This window comes from Morone saxatilis, unplaced genomic scaffold (assembly GCF_004916995.1).
Source record: "Morone saxatilis isolate NCDOM2014 unplaced genomic scaffold, NCSU_SB_2.0 Contig11, whole genome shotgun sequence".
NCBI classification, from domain to species: Eukaryota; Metazoa; Chordata; class Actinopteri; family Moronidae; genus Morone; species Morone saxatilis.
This window is the reverse complement of record NW_023339663.1, coordinates 4,999,085-5,019,121: the sequence shown is the minus strand read 5'-3', so window position 1 is coordinate 5,019,121 and position 20,037 is coordinate 4,999,085. Positions and strand designations below refer to the sequence as shown.

Sequence of the window (20,037 nt, the reverse complement as noted above, 5' to 3'; positions counted from 1 at the left end):
GTATCCCTTGGCATAGAAAATATGAAAAACATGACATACTCATTAGAAGAAGTGAAAAGCATCCTAACGCTAAAAACAGAACCATATAATGTAAGAGCCAATCCATTCCCTAATCCCAATCTGGGAAAACTGCTTAAATACCTACAAAGTAACTGTGGTAAAGACTCCTAAAGTGATGCAGTCTCTTTTGGAGCTTTGAACTAGAATCAACAGTCACAGTGGACTTTTGAATCATTCAACTTTGCTTAAGTGCGTGTAGCCAACAGGAAGCTCCCAGTATACCCATACCTTTCTTTATAATTGTATCATGAGTCACTGCTCATTTAATATGATTTGTTACTCTTAAGCTTAAAGTTTCAACCCACAGAGCTTTTTTTGTATCAGACAATACAGACTTATACACTCCTCAGTAATTTTAGCAGCCTGTTTTACTGCAATGTATTGGGGCCCAGCTTTTAACTCCCTGAGTTAAAAACATAAAAATCATACTGAGATACACGATACACGTTGCAGTGAAAGCTAATATTAACAATGGGAACTGGGAGTACAGCGGTAACAAATAGCCGGGAGTGAGGCCTGCCGCACATCGCGCTCCCCTACTCATCTTGCTGCCTGATTTATGTTAAAGAAAATAAAAACCTGACTGGCATGACAGCCCAGAGACTTGAGCCGGCCCTGGTTCTTGCGAACCATGCGCTCTGACACAAAGTGCCAACACTGGGAGTTTGCCACTCACCTGCCTCCCCAAACTGTGAACAAATTAAGAAACAAAAAGGATTTTTTTTCTGTTGTTAATGTCCCCACTGTTGTTTTCTTTCACTGATAAATATTCCACTAAAACCTTGCACATAAAAGAAAGTCTACTTTTCACAACAGACGAAAGGAATTTTGTGCTTTGTAGGGCTCCCTTAAAATTCTCTAATTATATCCGCCCCCTCCTTATCCCTAGAGTGCATGGAAGGATCTAAAAAAGACTCACTTGGGACATAGTGGACATGTTCAACAAGATCGCCACGTGATAGCGCACCATGCAAGTCAAAAGGGCATAGAGGCTGCGCTTTTGCTGGCTGACCCAGCCCGTACCACATCTTGTTGTTCTCCCTGGATGAATGTATTGTCACTATCAGATCATGTGGCCTATCTTCATTTTCTGCCATAATCTAAGGATGTTTATGTAGCATTGTTGTCTGTATATGTATCATCTTGCCACAAATGACACATCATTCAACTACTCAACATGTGTTCTGTCTTGACTCATCCCTCCCGTTTCTACATATATCTCTCTTATTGACCAGCTTATGTCTTTATCTCCTCTATTTTAAGAATAACAATAAAAAACACACACTGCACAACCTTCATGACTGTTATACGTGCTCATTCAGCAGACATCCTATAGCTGTGGCCTGTGCCTGACTGGAAGCGTCGGGAATGTTGCGTGAGATTGGCTCCTGCAGCTTGTGTGCCCAGTCCCCTGCTGTGCTGAATGTAGGTGGTCATGATGCTTCTAGTGCTCCAGATCATTCGGCAAGTGTCCGCTGCAGGTGATTACAATAAGAAAATGGAGGAAGGGAACAGCTTGGCATAGGTAATGCATAGTAGGAAACACAACATATTCACATGATCATCCTACAACCCAAGATCCGATGGTTAAAAAGGCTTGGACTGCAAAAAGAAAAATTCCACTCTGTATTATCATGAGAACCAGCCACTGCAGTCACTCTCTGCCAGCTCTGGGCAACCTTCTTTTACCTTACATAACTCTGAACCTCCCCATTGAAGTTTGCCAGGAAAATTTCCCTCCATGGGAAATTGTATTTTGGTTTAATTGTAATCCTTAAAAATCCCCCCAAAATAACTTGAATGATACTCTCAATTTTCCTTGCAATCCACTTGTGGGTTTTTATAAAAAAATCCTAGACCAAACAGTTTTTAGGACTCTAACTGCATAGCAGCTTAAAAGTCATTTGTAATTCAGGCATTCGTGTCGTTAATTCCATTGTTAAAACTAAACTATGAAAAAGGGATAAAAGGAAAAAAAAAAAATCAGACAACCAAACCCAGGAGCAATTACGTGTTGATATATCGGTGGGCTGAATTTGTCACTTCGGTGTGCCTTCACAGTTGCACGCAATAGACAAAGGGGTTTGGAAATCGGTCTGCGGTATCACAGAATATCTTTCCCTCTCTGTGTTGTTTTGCTTTTTGTTTACGCATGCATTAATTCAGTGGGAACACAAATCCACGTCCTTTAAGGTGTGCACAATATTGTATGTATGTATCGTATGATGCTTGGCCTATCTCTGCCTGCTTCCAAGGCGCTGCGCTCCCAGCTTTTGCTGACAGAGCCAAACAGCATGTTTCCTGCGCCTCCAGGGCAGCTATGCTCGAAGCCTGGGCTGGGCCTGCAGTGCGCTGCTCGTAAGCACAGGACTGAGTTGGTTGTATTTTCCCAAGGCATTCTGGCCACCCAGCGATACAGAGGAGACAATCAAGGACCATGGATATTAGCAGAGGTCCAAAACCTGACAGCCTTTGTTTGTATGTAAAAAAAATCACCACCTTTAAGATAAATAAAGGAACTAAGGCAGATAAGCAAAATAAGTACCACACCACGACAGGGATAACGTTTGGCCACTCTGACAGAAAGAATTACATAAATATTAGGAAAGTAACGATATCACCAAATCCACAGTTTCGCGGTTCAGACCTCGGTCTGAGCCGCACGGTTCGGATTCTACCGCGGTTTTCCCGGTTTCCCCATTTTGGCAGAGGAAACAGAGAGAGAGAGATGGTATCTGATATTACATCAAGGATACGGCCAGAAAGTTGTTGTAGCCATTAACTACGTGTGGATATATTTGACGGCGGGCACCACTGCAGAGATGTCACTCATCTAAACGGGTATAAGTTTCGGTCTTGGACCCTCATGTGCAGGTCGGTCTGAAAACCATTTTCCATGGAGTGGTAATTGAGGGAGTATTAGATTTATCTTGGTTGGTATGGTCGCGCCGAACCACCAAGTGCTATATGCGTGTGAAGAACAAACACAACACATCGGGAGCGGCGCAGATGAGAAGAAGAACGTAGGAACATCTTGAGGCGGTTAGCAAAATGCATCTGGTGCGGGCGTTTGTGCTTTTCCGTGGTAGTGAAGATCGGCGTAAGGTGTGTGTGCTGAATTGCCGGTGTTATCGGTGAGTGTGGGAGAAGAAGAAAGGGGAAGCAGAATTAAAGATAGTCAATCAAGCACTAAGAAGTGTAAAACAGTGAAGACGACCGCTAAGACAAACACCTTCACTAGTTCATAAGCTACAAATACGATGATCGAAGAGGCCTAAACTAGGGCTACCACCCCACGGCCCGCCACCGCCGGCAGTAACACTGTCTTGTAACGAGAGCTGCAGGACACGTGCAGGGACGAGGTGTGTCGTCGGTTTCGTGTTCTTCTGGATCCGCGACCGCAGACCGTGGAGCTTTGTGGTGCGCGCTGTTATCGCAGACGCTTCGCGCGTGGGTGTACACAGAAAACACCGGTTGAGCAGCCGAATAAAAGTGAGTTACCTGTTGAGGTTCGTTGTATCTAGAGTTAGTGTTACGGCTCCATAATACATTTCAGAAAAAAAAATCTAAGTAGTGAAGACTGAGTAAGATACGCATCACTTTCAATTATACTAATAACTGACACAGAAAAGTGGCCGTTATCACTGTGGAAAACTTTGAACTGAAACATTCACCGTACCAGAATACACTGTACCAAGATACGAACAAAGGGCCTTCCAATTCAAGAAGCGCCACTTCTCTTGCCCAGAGACTTCATAAAGAAAAACGTAACAACTGTGGTTTGCAATCGGATTGTGTTCCTGGGTGGGATATAAACAAACTGTAGGCCACCTGATAAAAAAGGCAGTAATCTCAGCAATATAATAAAACCGCAAAGGACCCGCGCCTCTGTGGACTTCTCCCCAGAAATATACGTTCTCTCACTTGCGTCTGTGCTCGCCATATCAAGTATGCAGGAGGCCATTATATATAATGTAATTAACCACAAGACCGTGATTGGTAGGCCTATCTACTAGACCCAAAAGAGATGTATTAATGAACAAGGTGGCCACACACAAAAAGACTTAACGCTGACCACATACAAGAAGCTCTACTCTATGGCAGGTAAGACCGTGGCTCAAAAATCGAGGTCTGAACCGAACTGTGGATTTGGTGAATCGTTACACCCCTAATATTTATGTAATTCTTCTGTCAGAGTGCCCAAAGCGTTATACCCGTGTGTGGTACTATTTAGTCTGCTTAGTTCCTTTATTTTTCTTACAGTGTGATTTTTTTACATACAACAAATCAGGGTTTGACCTCTGCTATATCCATGGTCTTGATTGTCTCCTCTGTTATCGCTGTCTGGCCAGATGCTTGGGGAATACAACCACTCAGTCCTGTGTTACGAGCAGGCACTGCAGGCCCAGCCAGGCTTCGAGCAGGCCCTGAGGAGGAAACATGCTGTGCTCTGTCAGCAAAAGCTGGAGCAGCGCCTGGAAGCCCAGCACAGGTAGGCAAGCACTCATACATACATACATACATATGTGCACACCCTAAGGACTGTGGTTGTTTCCACTGAATTAATGCATGCTGTAAACAAAAGCAAAACAACACAGAGAGGAAAGATATTCTGTGATACCCAGACCATTTCCAAACCTGTCCTATTGCGTGCAACTGTGAGGCACACCAGTGACAAATCAGCCCACCGATATATCACACGTTTGGTCCTGGGTTAGGTTGTCTGATTTTTTTTTTTCCTTTTCATCCTTTTCATAGTTTAGTTTAACAATGGAAATTAACGACACGAATGGGGCTGAATTACAAATGGACTTTTAAGCTGCTATGCAGTTTAGAGTACCTAAAACTGTTGGTCTAGGATTTTATAAAAACCCACAGTGGATTGCAAGGAAAATGTGAGAGTATCATTCAGTATATTTGGGGGATTTTTAAGGATTACAATTAAACCAAAATACATTTCCCAGGAGGGAAAATTTCCTGGCACTCCATGGGGAGGTCAGAGTATGTAAGTAAAAGAAGGTGCCCAGAGCTGGCAGAGAGTGACTCAGTGTTGTTCTCATGAATACAGAGTGGAATTTTTCTTTTTGCAGATACCAAGCCTTTAACATCGGTCTTGTGGTTGTAGGATGATCATGTGATATGTTGTGTTTCCCTACTATGCATTACCATGCCAACTGTTTTTCCCTTCCTCATTTTACTATATTTGTAGATCCCTGCAGCGGACACTGAATGAGCTGAAGGAGTACCAGAAGCAGCATGACCACTACCTTCGCCAGCAGGAGGCACTGGACAAACACAAGCTGCTGCAGGAAGAGCAAATCCTCCGCAACATTATCCACGAGACCCAGATGGCCAAGGAAGCCCAGCTTGGTAAGATGCCATGCAAATAGAACTGAGAACACGTATAACAGTCATGAGGTGTGCAGTGTGTGTATTTCTTATTGTATTCTTAAATTGGGAAAAGATAAATGCTTTAGTTGGTCAAGAAAGAATATGTTGAGAATCGGGGTGAGTAAGCAAGCTGACCAATGTGAGTAGTTTGAAATGATGTGTCATTGTGGCATGATGATCTTCATGCACATTGCTACATACACATCCTTAGATTTGGCAGAAAATGTAGAGCAGCACCTGAGTACTGTGTGTCATATCTTCTCCAGGGAACCATCAGATGTGTCGGCTGGGTCAGCAGCAGCGCAGCCTCTACTGCCCCTTTGACTTGCCTGTGCGCTATCACCGTGGCGATCTGTTTGAACATGTCCACTATGTCCAAGTGAGTCTTTTTAGATCTTACCATGCACTTAAGGGATAAGGAGGGGGCGATTATTAGAGAATTTAAGGGGAGCCCACAAAGCACAAATTCCATTCTGTTGTGAAAAGTACCTTTCTTTTATTGTGCAGGTTTTAGTGAATATTTATCAGTGAAAGCAAACAAACAGTGGGGACATTACCAAAGAAAAAAATCCTTTTGTTTCTTAATTTGTTCACAGTTTGGGGAGGAGGTGTCAGTGGCATCCAGTGTGGCACTTGTGTCAGAGCGCAACTCAAACCAGACTGCAGCAAGCCCCCAGCTCCACCCCTCTGTTTCTGGAGACCAGGACCCTGCTGCTGCTCTCTGGGGCAGCCATCAGGATTACACACAGGTAGGGCAGAGAACTATGTTTGATTGTTTTAGTTTATGTTTGAGTTCCTTTTTTTTTGCAGGTCAGCTCTGTGACTGGAGTATAATGAAAACCAAAAGGACAAATGATACCTCTGCAATGCTAATGAACACTCAGCAAAATTCAGAGACCACGCCAGACCTGCCAAACATAGTTATACTACTGTAGAAAAACTGCTGGCTCACGTTTTGTCTTGCATATGCATGTGAGGTAAAAAAAAAAAGTCAGCATTATTCATTTTTCTTACTTGTATACTCTTGATAATTGAATGGACAAATACAAACATGTCTGATAAGAATGGCATACTATAGTAGGGATAATGTAAAATTGAAAAAAAAAAAAGTCTTGACATCAAAGGGGTCATGTTTTGGTAAAAGGATAGGAACACCAAGCTTTGGTCTGTAGAAATAAAAGTGCGATTTTGCTTTAGGACATACAGAGGATGTTGTGGCCTCAGAGGAGTGACTGTGCCAATGAGTACCCAAGTGTCCCCCCTGCTCACCTGCTGCCAACCTACTACCTTCCACCTGAAACACAGGGCCTCAGGTCAGTACACATTCCTGGATGGGGGTATGTTGTGGGTACATAGCAGCAGTATAGCTACGTTCTACATGAGTTTGAAGTTACTCAGAATGATCTTCAAAACTGCAGCACACATCAAAGCAAAGAATACTGATCTGAGGCTAAGTGAGAAAAGAGTGAGCTTGTGCCTTTCAGAGTTGCACATCAGAACTTAACCTCATACGAATGATGAAATATCTCTATTATGTCCATGCAGCCCAGTAGCAACTCTCCTTTATGGGAGCAACAGTTCTCCTCAGGCGGTAGCTCTGCCAAACTGTGGTCCCGTCCCCCAACCATATCCAGCCCTCCTGCCTGCCTCACTCGACTGGCCTCTGGAAGAAAAGGAGCTGCCAGATCCCTCTGCCTCCCAGGTATCTGTCTGCCTGTTTATTTTGTGTGTGTGTGTGTGTGTGTGTGTGTGTCTCATTTGATTGGGAAAATAATAGAGATAGATAGTTCCCATGCGCAGTATGTTTACAGAATTATGTTTGCATAAGAGTGTTTTCTTTGTTGTGTGGAACTGTGCAGAAAAGTTTCCAGTCATTAATATTACTGTGTGTGATTCCAGATACTGCAGTCACGCAGTGGAGGTTGGACACTGGAGCAAATTGGCTCCAGAATAGCTGAAGCTATGAAACAAGTAAGAGTGCTCCCCACTCTTTGTTCTGCATAATAATGTATCTCACTACCTAGTGTAAAATGCTTGTTTTTCTCCCTTGATGTTTGCATGCAAATTCACCTTTTAGTAGTACGTTTTTTTTGGCCCACGTCCTGATACGAGTCCTTTAATATCCGATACAGAGTCCGATCCAATACTAACATTCACCTCAAGGTTGATTTTAATATGTATCTCACACATTAAAATCAGCTTAATCTGACACACTGTATTTTTAGCAAGCTGCTTGATCCAAATACGGAAGGCCATGGTTCAAAACTATTAAGTTGATATGCTTCAAAATAAATAAAATAATAAGGAAAATGTAACTGATAGATTGTGACTATTTACATTGGCGTGCCATGATCAGCTAGAGAGATGATGTATCACACTGCTGGAGTTGTTGGGACTACAAAAACCCATTTGTAGTTGTACAGTGGTGTTATAGAGTAATACTTCATTTAATGTTACCTCATAAACAATCTTTGGCAGAGAGCACACAAACCTGAAGCTGCTATCTGAATGTTTAGTACTCAGCTCTTTCTTAAAGGGAGAAAGAAGAGATTTATTACAATCGGAGCTTATTGAATTTTTCAAACCCGGATGTTAGAACAGAGTCAGTCACTATTGCAATCAAATAATTCCATTAAAACATGCCAGGATAGTCCCGATACCGATACTTGACTAGATCAACTAGGGACATCTCTACTCTTAGTGAGGCAATGCTCACACACTCAAACTATAGTTTTCATGTTGATAAAAAGTCTCAATTGCATCTCAGATTTGAGAATTTGATCATCATTGAATCACTGTGACCACTCTAAATTGCTCCCAACTGCAGCAGTCTGAACCCATCTTAAGTCATTCATTTTCAAAGCTAACAGAAGCTTGTTTGTACATATATATAGGCCAATGTACCCCGCTGGCAGATCCACAATGAGGCAGCTCTATTCTGGCGGGCCAAAGGCAATGGCAGCCGTGCCCTGCAGTGCCTGCGCCAAGTGTTGAGCTCAGCCCCACCATCCCACCGCCAATTGTCTCTCACCAACGCCGCTAACCTGCTGCTGCATCACGGCTTGACCACCCACGCACAAACACTGCTGGAGCAAGCATTGGCTCTCAATGAATCGGAGGTAAAGACATAACCTGCTGGGTTCTACCATCTCAGAGTTGCACATATTCAATATTGAAATAATTAATAAGTATAATAATAAGTATTTCTGATTCTGATTCTGATATACACACAGTATTACCCTTACTTTACAGTTTTGGCCACTATATTAGGTACATGTTTGTTGTGTTAAAAAAATTATGAAAAGTATCATATCACAATATTTTATTTTGTGATATTCTGTCGTTTCTCATAAATTCTATCGATTTTTGTATTGTTGTCAAAGTAAACTGAGAGCTATGATGTTGGATGCTAAATATGATGCTAAATATGATGCTAAATACAAATGCAGATCCCACTGTTTTGGTTGCATTGAAAAAAAGGATACACAGATTTTATGCATATGGTGGTGTGTTCTATATGGTATGACAGTTTTCCTCAAATCTATCAGGTTAGCCAAAAAAAAAAAACCTTTCCAATTCCTTTATCACACCACACAGTATGGATGTAGAGCAAATTAAATTCAATAACAGCAATGCATGAATAGAGAGTCACATTAAAGTTAGATCTCTGAATATCTCAAACAGTAGTGGTAGGACAAATAAAACAGGAATTAAAGACTGAATTAAATACTGCGGTAAGGAGGGCTTCATTGGCTTGCATGTTAATAAAACCAAATTGCTGGATGATTAAATTTGTTTTTCACAGTACATTTATTTTAGCCTTTACATGACATGTCTGGAACAAAGTGTACTTTGTCCTACCTATCATTACCAGCCGTACTGGTTGGCACAAAATATACCCTGCCCTTAATACCAGTTGAGTAACATTTGAAAGCCACGTCATGACCAAATGTTTCTGACTAAGTGCGACCACTATTTAATGACCACTAACTGCACCCTTTGTCAATTGGAGGCGTCCATGTCACAAAGCACTCATCATCTCAAGTTCAGTGGCTTGCAGATTCTCCACATTTCAACCTGTGGGTACCATGGGAAGATTTAAAGCATGAATGTGTGGCCGAAAAATGTGCAGGACCTGCAAGATGCTATTGTGTCAGCATGGACTGAAATCATTAAAGAGTATTTCCAACATCTTGTGAAAAAAGGGGACTTGTAGAGGTAAAATTGTGCGTATCCAATAAAATGACCTTGAGTGTTGTACAATGCATGTTGATGATACACCAATCCAGAAACCACAGGTAAAAATATGTAAGAACTGGAGCTGGTAAAGTGCACTAGGGAATAGCGGTGTATTAATATATGACCTAATATATCACCTCACTCAATTGCTACAAACTGCAAAAGGGTTATTGTACATGCAGTTTTAGAGAACATGAATGTGCCTTGTTTTGTCCTTGCGTATCTGTAGGATGTACACATATCAAGTCAATTCTATTTTTATAGCCTTATATCACAAATCATAAATTTGCCTCAAGGGTCTTTCCAATCTGTACAGCATATAACACCCTCTATCCGTATGTAATAGGTGATGTGTGTACAGAATAGACCAACCTAGTAAAATCACTACATGGAAAATCAGAATGAAAGAAATATAGATAGATTGAAAACCTATACGAAGCGTGCCTGCTAAAGCTGAAGTCAGTTTTTACATATGTTACCCATCAGCTAATGTTGCCCTGTTTTGTTCTGCTTTGCTCCCTCAGCCCCACACCCTGCTCAGCCTGGTGAGCGTGCAGTTGGCCCAGGGCAATGTGACAGGTGCTCTGGCCTTGTTCCGCCACATCCTGGTGACAGCCCTTTCCTCCTCCTCTTCCTTCTCATCCCTTGCTGGCTGTGAACAGTGTCGCACCAGCCTACCTCTGCTGCGTTGTCTGCAATTTTACCCCTTCCTTTACAATCTTTCACACCGACAGCCCTGCTCACGTAAGTGCATCAAACACACAGGCTTATTTGACTCTGTCTCTTTTTAGTGTAATGTTTTTTTTATTTTACGACTTATGCACCACATGCATTTCACATGTAGGATACATGGGCTACAGACTAGTTGCTGAACTAACAGATTTGCTTCAGATGAATAAAGACTTATGAGATAACAGAAAAACGTAAGAATATGGCCTTCGATAGCTTCAGTGTACAACATTTCATGAGCACAGGATTGTGAGTAACCTGCAGCACTGGTGTGTGATGTGCTGAGTGAAACTTAACTACACTAAAACTTTAGTTTCACTCTCTGTCACTAGGTGGCGGTATTATACTGAAGAACATGAAATAGATTCATTTATTTGGAAATACCATACAGAGGCCATGACACCACTTATAATGGCACACCCCCTGATTTAGTTATAACAGGCAACTAAACTGTGAACTGCGGGAAAGTTTCAGAACATCAGCCTGAATTTGGAATAAGGTTTAGGGATTTGGAGACGCTATTATTTAAAGATTTATTATTTTTAGCATCATTAAACTGTGTGTAAACCAAGCAAGAAGCTGAGAAGCTTTTCTAAATTTGAGTGGCATAAAGATAGCTGTGTAATGGAGAGAAGCAGGGAAATCAAACCTTGCCTTAATTTCATGATGGAGAGCAACACATTAATATGTTGTTTTGATGATTACGGGTTATAGTCACTTAGGTTCTGCCTAACCAGTTATTTCATCATCAAATGAGTATTTTCATTTCATTTTCAATTTGTCTAAAACATAATAAAAAATATTAGTGCTGTTCAATGACACTATTGTTGTTCCTACTTTAATGGCATTCGTCACAAACTGATTACTAAATTACTGTTATAAGTTCCAAACAATCTTAAAAAACTAAACTAAAAACAGTTTTATTAAGGGTCACAAAATAACCATATATGATACTGCTATAGTGTCCAGTTGAGCTGGAAAATGGCCATGGGCTTAAAATGTACTCATGCGCTGTGGGCCCAGGCAGGTTTTGAACTTGTTTTATAATCTTAAAGTGAGAAACTCTCCATGTTGTCCCTTGAAGTTACAAGAGTAGCTGTGAGAAACAAGTAGTATGTTGTGCTTCTGATGTGAATAGAGACTGTACCTTCTTCATATTCATATCAGTGGGAGTGAAGAGAAAAGTGCTTTGAAGTGGAGAAATTTTGCCACTCAATAATTTAGGCTGCAGAAAATAGCTGATACCAAATTTAGAAGGCTCTATATTTTACTCTCTAAGCTAAATATTGCTCCCATAAAGCACGCTGAGTACATAAGGCCACAAAAGCACTTCTAAAACACACCCACCTTGAGTTCGGTCGAAAAGGTTGAAATATACAGATAAAAATGCACAAACCTTTCTCATGTTAAATTCTGGACTGGCTGCAGTTTTATCCCGTGTTGGTTTATTTTGGGTGTTGCTACAGTCAAAGACAGACAAGTGGTAATAATTTGAGCCCTCATTCTTTTTAATGGTTGTGGAAAAACAACCATAGCTCCACTGCCCAACATTATGATAATGGCGATCGCTGTAGACTAGCAGAAACAGAAAACATACCAGTGCAACAAAGAGAGCCACACAAGGCTGCAACAGTATCAGCATTCTTGCAATACTGCTGTGTTGGGAAGTATAATCCACGGCAGAGCATGTCATCATTATCTTAACAGCCTTGTCCTCTTATTATCTTGTCAAGCATGTCAACATTAAAAACTATGTCCAGCCTGAAACAAAGTCCTGGAGGCTTAAATGTCTGCCCATGGTGTCCTTTGCACCTATACAGCTGTTGTTATGGGTCTCCCATGACTCCTACAAGATTGTGACATCCAGTAATGTAGTGCACATATCTGATGTCTTCCTAGCAATAGCCAGAGTCTCCAAGTTGAAAACTCAGAGCTTTGGCAAAGTAAATTGAGACGGTGAATGGAGTCAGCAGAGTATAGAGAGAAAGAGAGAGAGAAGCTTAAAGACTTATTTGTTTGTTCCAAAAAAACAAACACAGTTGCTGTGACTCGAAAAATAAAATGCATCACTTTCTGTCCGGGAGAGAATTGTTCCCAGGGAACAGCTAGTGCAAACGTTTTCATGATGGGGCTTTGGTTTGAAGCACTATGTCGGTCAGTGACAGTGTACAGTGCCTTAGTAACTTGTCTGTACTAACATTAGGATTACACTCCCCACATAAGAGTGTGATAATTGTTCTCTTCTCACACATTCATTTTATTCCCAAAGTTACTGATTCACAAACTATGTATTTTACTAAAATATCTACAAATATACAGAAGCAGTGTTTGAGAATACATTTAACAATTTGATTATATAACATTTGTGTCAGTGCCAGTTGTATTATAATACTTTTCTGCTGCAACTATCATGGTAAGGTTTGTATAAACAGCGTACCTTAACGTCACTTGTGTTAATCCAGAGGGTGCTGCCTGCGTGGCTGAGGAGGACCTCGGGATACAGCTGGAGGAATGGGAGGGCAGCGAAGAGAAGCAGGATGCGCCAGCCATTTCTGCCATGGAGGACTCCTTGCTCTTTGAGAGTAAGAATGATTGTCACACCTTCAGTGGCAATATCAAACAGTGAAAATATTTCACTAAATCTTTTCAGTATACAGTAGCAAAGAGTGTTTGGTCCAAAGTCTCATTTCAGTGCAGTTCCATTTATAGCACACATTTATACTGCATGACAAGAGAAACAGAAGATTGTTTTATATATGTATTAATTATTCTATACTTTATACAATTTGACATATTTTAATGATTGCAAGCGTGAGGGTCCTAGAGTTGAATGTACTTTATTCACTCCTGATGTCCTCTAATGGTATAATAGCATTTTCTTGAGTTGACTGACAAAATACTATTGAGAATTAGACCAAATCAGTCTCACATGTCAGTTGACTCAATCTGCTGCCCTGAAAAAATATTTCAGACTATAAATAGTGTTTCTAACTTTACTAGTGTGCTATGTGCTCCTGTAGCTCTAATTTACTTCTCCTGTGTCCATACCTGTTACCCACCGCTCTTCAGAGGTTATCTTGGACAGTAATGGATCAGGTGAGGCAGCTGGACAGCAGCAGGCTTCTCCCTCTGCCTCAGGAACAGCTAAAATGGCCACCCCATTTGGTGGTGGAGGTGGAGTGGAAGGGGAAGAGGAGTGGCAGCTGAAGGAGGACCTCATGGGAGCTTTTGAGGGAGCACTGGATGTTGGAGGCAAACGAGGGGACCTGCGAGGTATCCGGGTGCTGAAGAATGACCGCGTCATGGGCGCCCGTGCCGGCGGTGGGCCCTGCTTCGGAAACTGTGAGGACGACGAGGGAGCTGAGTGGGTAAGTGCACCTGTCTGGTCTTTTTCACAACATAGAATTATGTTGAACTCTGTGAGATGTGGGTGGGACTGAAGTGTGCATAGCCAAACTGAATGTGTGAGTGCCTTTTGTTGTTGTTCATCAGATCACCTTCCAGGTAAAGCGGGTCAGGAAGGCTAAGGTGGATGGGACAGACAGTGTTGCCAGCTCTGATGACAGCCAGATTGGGGAGTCACTGCCTGGAGGACACTCTGTCTTGGAGATAAGCGGGCCAACTATCCCATCGCCTGGCCCTTCAGGTACAACATACACCTACATTTTATTTACTTACACCAGCATGAACCCAGAGGAAAGCACTGAAGTGCTGGACTTCACCCAGCTGAGAGCGACTTTGTGTTTTCTGTGTTTTTGGGAAGGTCGCTGGAAGGACTACACAAGTCTTGGTTGGCCAGGGCCTGAGGAGTGCCAGCGGACACGAAGGGTTGACCTCACCACTGTAGCTAGCACCTGGTTGGCTGTATCTGCCAAGAACATTGAGTAAGACTCTCATCACTCACTCCTGATCATGGACACATTTTCTTCTCATGTTATATTACAACATATCAGTTCGAAAGAGTTTTAACAAGCATCTTATTACTGTTATCACTGTGAATTTAGTTGGCACTGAAGGATTTAAATTTGACATACACACAGTTTTAAGTTTAATTTTATACTATCTGTTTTCAGCATCACAGAGCACATAGACTTTGCCACTCCGCTCCAGGAGCCAGCTGCTGAACCTTTATGCAACGCCAACCTAGCTGCCAGTATGCACACCCTCGACCACCTGGCAGGGGTGGCCAATCGTGCCGCCATCCACTACACTGGAGAGAGTCAACTCCGTGAGGTAGGCTGAGGAAGAAGCCATACATTACAAGATTTAACATGCATACTCTCTCCTTTCTATACCTACACATTAGAAGCCAAAATATATCAACAGAGGGACAGACAAGTTAATTATCAATCAAAACTAATGTGAATACATTGAACAGAGAGTTACATTTTTTCACAGATGTACTTCCATAAAGCTTGTATTAGATGAGGCTTTATGCAAGCTCATGTGAAGAATTCAGATTTCAGGGGGGCAGGAACTTGGGCTTGGTATCACGAAAAAAGGGCAGGGCCAGCAAGGGTACGTGGTAGTTAACGACTGAACAGCCAAGACAATCGTAGTTTGATTTAAAGAACATGGAACAGGTGTAGATAATACATGCTCAAGGTCAGTCCTAATGCATTGGAACTCTCAAATGGAAAATTATTATTCTATAGAAAAAGTGACATAATTGACAGTCAGACTATTAAATAATCAGCACAGTCCCATTTCTTAGTTATTAGTCTCAGGTATGTCTCTGCTTGTCCTAATCCCCAGGTCCTGCAGAATCTCGGCAAAGATAAGTTCTCCCCTCAATCCTTTGAGCAGGTGGGCACACGCATCGCTAAAGTACTGGAGAAGGTAAGAGCTCTCACACCCTCCTAGTTAAAGAGAAACGTTTGTATTGAAAAATTGGAGTGGCAGAATTTTCAAATACAAAAAATATCAGCATATCATTTTTTTCTTGAGTGAAGATATATAACTTCTTTGGTTCCTTCCTACAATATGCAGTACCCTGCTACAGTTAACTACTAATAAATAGCAATGCTTACTTGAGTTGGAAAGGATCACTTTACATTGTATTGTCTAAAGCTGTTGCGGCTATTCAGAATATCACTCTATCGTGAGTCTTTGACTCACATGGTTCTGTTAGCTCAATTTGTCTAATGCCTCCGATTTCCTAAATATAGGTATTTCAGAATATCTAATAATCACAGCCATTAAAGACAAGGTTTTTCCCACTGAGGAAACCGGCAAAATGCCAAGAAGGAAAGGCTTGAGTCAAACACTCAAATTACTGCTCAGTTTCATGGCTGCTTATGTAAAATTACCTGGTCCAAATTGCAGATCTGCAGGCAACACATTTATTTGAAGAAAGTGCCATTGCTGTGCGTATCGTATTACCAGTATCACCCGGTTATTGTAACACCTAACTATAACACTAGATTTTAATTGTACACTTATTCCCTTTCCCAATCCCTGAAACTACAGAATCAGACATCATGGGTATTATCCAGCATGGCTGCACTGTACTGGAGGGTGAAAGGTCAAGGCAAGAGAGCCATTGACTGCCTGCGACAGGCCCTTAACTACGCCCCCCATCACATGAAGGCAAGTTAAACATCAACTGTTCCCAGCAGCTAACCCACCTGCTACTTTTATTGAATATAGGATTGTTTTAAACAAAAAAAAAAAGATAATTTTTTTCTCCTTTCTGAATTGTGTTCCAGGATGTGCCCCTGATCAGCCTGGCCAACATCTTCCAGAACGCTCGACTGTGGGAGGATGCTCTTACCGTCGCCCGCATGGCAGTAGAAATTGCCCCACACTTTGTCGTGAACCACTTTACCCTCGCTAATGTCTATATAGCAATGGTAATGACTATGATCAAATGTTCTGTTACTGTTTGATCATTATTTGTTTCCGTGTGGTGACCTGACCTAGTGCTCAGATAAAGTTTAATCAGTGCTGCAACAGAAAGTCAACCAGGTTTTACCCAGTAAGACAAATCATGTGTCCATTTCGTGACGTGTTTGTTGTGTTTCGTGACTGCAGGAGGAGTTTGAGAAAGCCATGCGCTGGTACGAGTCTACTTTGAAGCTGCAGCCAGAGTTCGCCCCTGCCAAAGATCGACTGAGAACCATTCAGTGTTACCTGCTCACCAAGAGGGAACGCCGTCAGCCCTAAACCACTGAACCAGTTGGATCCCAGGAGTACCCTGCAACCATGCACACACCTGATAAAGAACACTCAGACACACACACACACACACTCACACAGACACGCACTCATCTGAAGACCACAGAGACCTTGCATAAAATAAGTGCAAGAAATCTGAATGTGGTTAAAGATGAGGTATCAAAAATTGAAACGTCACAGAGTTCAACTGTAGATAATTTTCCCCTACAACTTATCTTTCAAATGCAGGACCTCTTATCTAACATTCAAGAAGTTATGACTGTCAAAGTCAGTTTTTTTTTTTAGGTTAACTTTAATTGCAAAAATGAACAGGGGATAAAACAGAATAAGGCTCTCAAGTTCCAGGTAATTCTTCTGCAATATTTTGATTGCTAATTGGAAGAACACTGTCTTTTTAGCATATTGGTATGAAGAGGTGGCATCAAGGAGTTTCTTGTGCCTGAAGATGGTGCCATATTTTAATGTAACTTAATTGGAAATTTCAAGTGAAAAGGATGTTATCTTTTGTTGTCTTTTGCTCAGATGGTAAGGAATGTGCCTCTCAACCGAGAGGTTAAATGAGTTCGAATTGAACACTATATACCCTCATTATTTCTGCTTCATAAAATGGATGGGAATTCTCAGTTTTTGCACTTTTTTCTATATCATTCCTATTTATATGGGACCTACAAACTGTTTGATTTTGCTCCAAGGTAATTTAAATACAAAAGAAAGAAACTGAAATATGCTATTACATTTGCTTCTTAACTTATGGAAATCATAAGGCAGAAAAAGGATTTGCCATTGACCATCTATAAAAAAAACCTCTTAAAGTGGAATCTGTATTAAATGTACAGTATTAAAGGCAGTGTGTGGATTTCATCAGTTCTTTTCTCTGCGTCAGTTCTTTGTCTCTTTGGGAAATAAAAACCGAAGTGTTTCGACTCCTTGAAGCTAAAATTAAACTTGAAGTTGTAGCATTTCATCATTAGCACTTTACTGCCACACTTTATGAATCCTTAATTGGGAACTGGTGCCATAAACATGACTGCAGCCTTTTTCTAGTAAACATCTGAAACCCGGCCTCGTGGTGGCACTGTCCAACCTTTTTAGGCGCCCTCCTTTCATCAACTCCTACAGTCATTATTATAATGGTGTATTATACTTTTTACATCTACAAATTAGATCATTTTAAAGACAGAATATACCCTTAGCGTATGCATATCTGACGTGGAAACTTAATTTCAATGCTCTTTAATCACAGCTTCTACTAACTGCAGAATGAAATGAAACTCTTACAACTTACCGTAATGAAAGGTCCACAGTTTTCCATGGTAATATTTATGTTCTTTATTAAATGGCATCAGAATATATTGAACAGTTCATTTATTTTACCACCTAAAGCAATGGTTTAATAGCAAAGCTGTTGTTATATCAAATTACTACACCTTAATGTCTCACATACAGTACTATTAGGTCATTTTCTGGGTTGAGAATTGTAATTCAGTCCATGTTGAATTTAACTGATCAGATTAATGTGTTGAAATCTCAAGAGTTCCTTATCTGTCATATTTAATTTCTGCTTTTCCAGTTTCACACAGCTCTGGCTTTTCAGAAATTGATGTTCATCTTCTGTCCAACAATGTAATTAAGTACATTTATTCAATTACTGTAATTGCATACAAATTTTTCCTTCTTAAACCAAGTAAACTATTTAAAACCCTCCTTGGATTAGCTGGAAAAAACATTGTCACAAAGCTGAAAACGGCTGTTTGTTTGAGCTCATGAAAAGTTGAGTTTTCAGAGATAAGTGGTTCTCACAGGACAGTGATGCTGCAAACATATGATGATCTTATGTAATATCATGCACTGCTGTAGAATTAACTACCCAGCTGTATAAAGTAGTTCAAATGAGCTCAACTTTAAGTATCTACATAAGTAAATGCAACATCAACATTAATGCAGCACTAATATTAATCCAAACACATCAACTGACATTGATACTACTACATACTCAAATTATGATGATGATACTTACATGCTTTTACATTAGTAGGGTTTTAAATAAGGTTTTTAATATATTTTTACTATATAGCACTATTTTGTGTGGCACTGATACTTTTACTTAAGTAAATAATCTGAATAAAGATACTCAGCCATACTAACATTATTTATAAAGATACTGAAATCTAAATAATTCACAATTGTTTGCGTGAATACATTTCACCTGCTACTATTTAGTAATGAATCAACCTTGAGCCTGTTAATTAAAGCTTTGGGTCCTACACTGCACAGGAAGTGATGCATGTCGTACTGATACACACAACAACAATTTGTTACAATAAATATTGTAGTAGATTTAAAAAATCTGTACTGGTTAGTAGGAGGTGGATTTTACAATGAGTGCACATTACTAAAGCAATCCAGCAATTGGGATGCCAGGTTCTTAAAAAATAACTTTAGGGATTATTACGATAATGAAGAAAGAAAAATGTAAAGCAATGATTAAAACTCTTCAATACTGATCTTCTCCCTAGTCTAATGTATTGACTGAAAGGTGTGAAGTACCCTTCTGGAACAATCTGCAACAACAGATGTGCACATGTACTTTCTTGTAGTTGTGATAAGTGTAGATGTGAGTGAACCATTCTCAATCTCAAAAATATATTTATATTGTCAAATGAATTATTGTTCAATAAAGGCCAGATAGTTTTTGGGGTAAAAACATGTTGAACCTCATCACTTTAGACTCAGTGACAAGATTTTAAAATGACAGAAATACAATCATAAAGTGAAGTTTTCATCATTTCTGTCCTTTTATTTTTTGATCTTAAGAACATAAAACACCGAACACTTCATTACACCTAACAATTAGCAGGATAATGTGAATATAATGTATGTAAAATAAAATATATAGCTTTGCATTCTGTATGGTAAATTTCATAACATTTATGGCTGCAGCTGTTTATGTGTAGTTGCAGTCAGAAGCTTACCTTAATCCTGCAAAGTGATAATAAATGATTTTTTTATAGCACTTCACAAAATAAAATGTTTTACGTCCAGACAAAGTGTAAATAAATATTGGAGACATAAATTAAAACCTGACAGTTCCAAGCAGTTTATTTGAATATGCTTTTGCAGATGCAGCGTGGAGCATCTTAGAACAAAGACGGAACAACATGTCCATTCACACACAAAAAAAGATGCATCCATATAGTGTCCTTATGAAGCAGCACTTTTTTTTTTCCTGCTGCCTTTTTTTCCCCCTTTAAATTGCAAGAACTAAAAATGGCACAAGCACAGAGCAGCCTGCTATTTATAGAATCCTGTAAAGGAACAAGATGGTTGCAGAGGAGCTGAAGTGTATGCACAGACTCTATAAATACAAGCATATCACATGAGAGTGGCAAATTTGCAGTTACACGTTTCCCGCCTTTCTTCTTCAGATTCAGTACCACTGAG

General features: G+C 40.5%; 1 protein-coding gene across 2 annotated transcripts in view; it reads left to right on the top strand.

Annotated features, from left to right (window-relative positions):
- The window catches only part of ttc17 (tetratricopeptide repeat domain 17), a 22,232-nt gene extending 4,772 nt beyond the window's left edge, over nucleotides 1–17,460 (top strand). The window contains exons 8-25 of one of the 2 annotated variants that reach the window (XM_035652212.1): nucleotides 4,413–4,552; nucleotides 5,270–5,430; nucleotides 5,718–5,830; nucleotides 6,048–6,200; nucleotides 6,649–6,764; nucleotides 6,997–7,153; nucleotides 7,351–7,422; nucleotides 8,346–8,570; nucleotides 10,215–10,434; nucleotides 12,882–13,001; nucleotides 13,489–13,787; nucleotides 13,912–14,065; nucleotides 14,183–14,303; nucleotides 14,493–14,652; nucleotides 15,175–15,258; nucleotides 15,889–16,008; nucleotides 16,128–16,271; nucleotides 16,453–17,460. In XM_035652212.1, coding sequence (XP_035508105.1) covers nucleotides 4,413–4,552; nucleotides 5,270–5,430; nucleotides 5,718–5,830; nucleotides 6,048–6,200; nucleotides 6,649–6,764; nucleotides 6,997–7,153; nucleotides 7,351–7,422; nucleotides 8,346–8,570; nucleotides 10,215–10,434; nucleotides 12,882–13,001; nucleotides 13,489–13,787; nucleotides 13,912–14,065; nucleotides 14,183–14,303; nucleotides 14,493–14,652; nucleotides 15,175–15,258; nucleotides 15,889–16,008; nucleotides 16,128–16,271; nucleotides 16,453–16,584 — 2,691 coding nt within the window. In that variant the 3' untranslated portion in view covers nucleotides 16,585–17,460. The remainder of the gene's footprint in view (nucleotides 1–4,412; nucleotides 4,553–5,269; nucleotides 5,431–5,717; nucleotides 5,831–6,047; nucleotides 6,201–6,648; nucleotides 6,765–6,996; nucleotides 7,154–7,350; nucleotides 7,423–8,345; nucleotides 8,571–10,214; nucleotides 10,435–12,881; nucleotides 13,002–13,488; nucleotides 13,788–13,911; nucleotides 14,066–14,182; nucleotides 14,304–14,492; nucleotides 14,653–15,174; nucleotides 15,259–15,888; nucleotides 16,009–16,127; nucleotides 16,272–16,452) is intronic. The other variant, XM_035652213.1, reaches the window with a different exon arrangement.
- The last annotated feature ends 2,577 nt before the right edge of the window (nucleotides 17,461–20,037 follow it).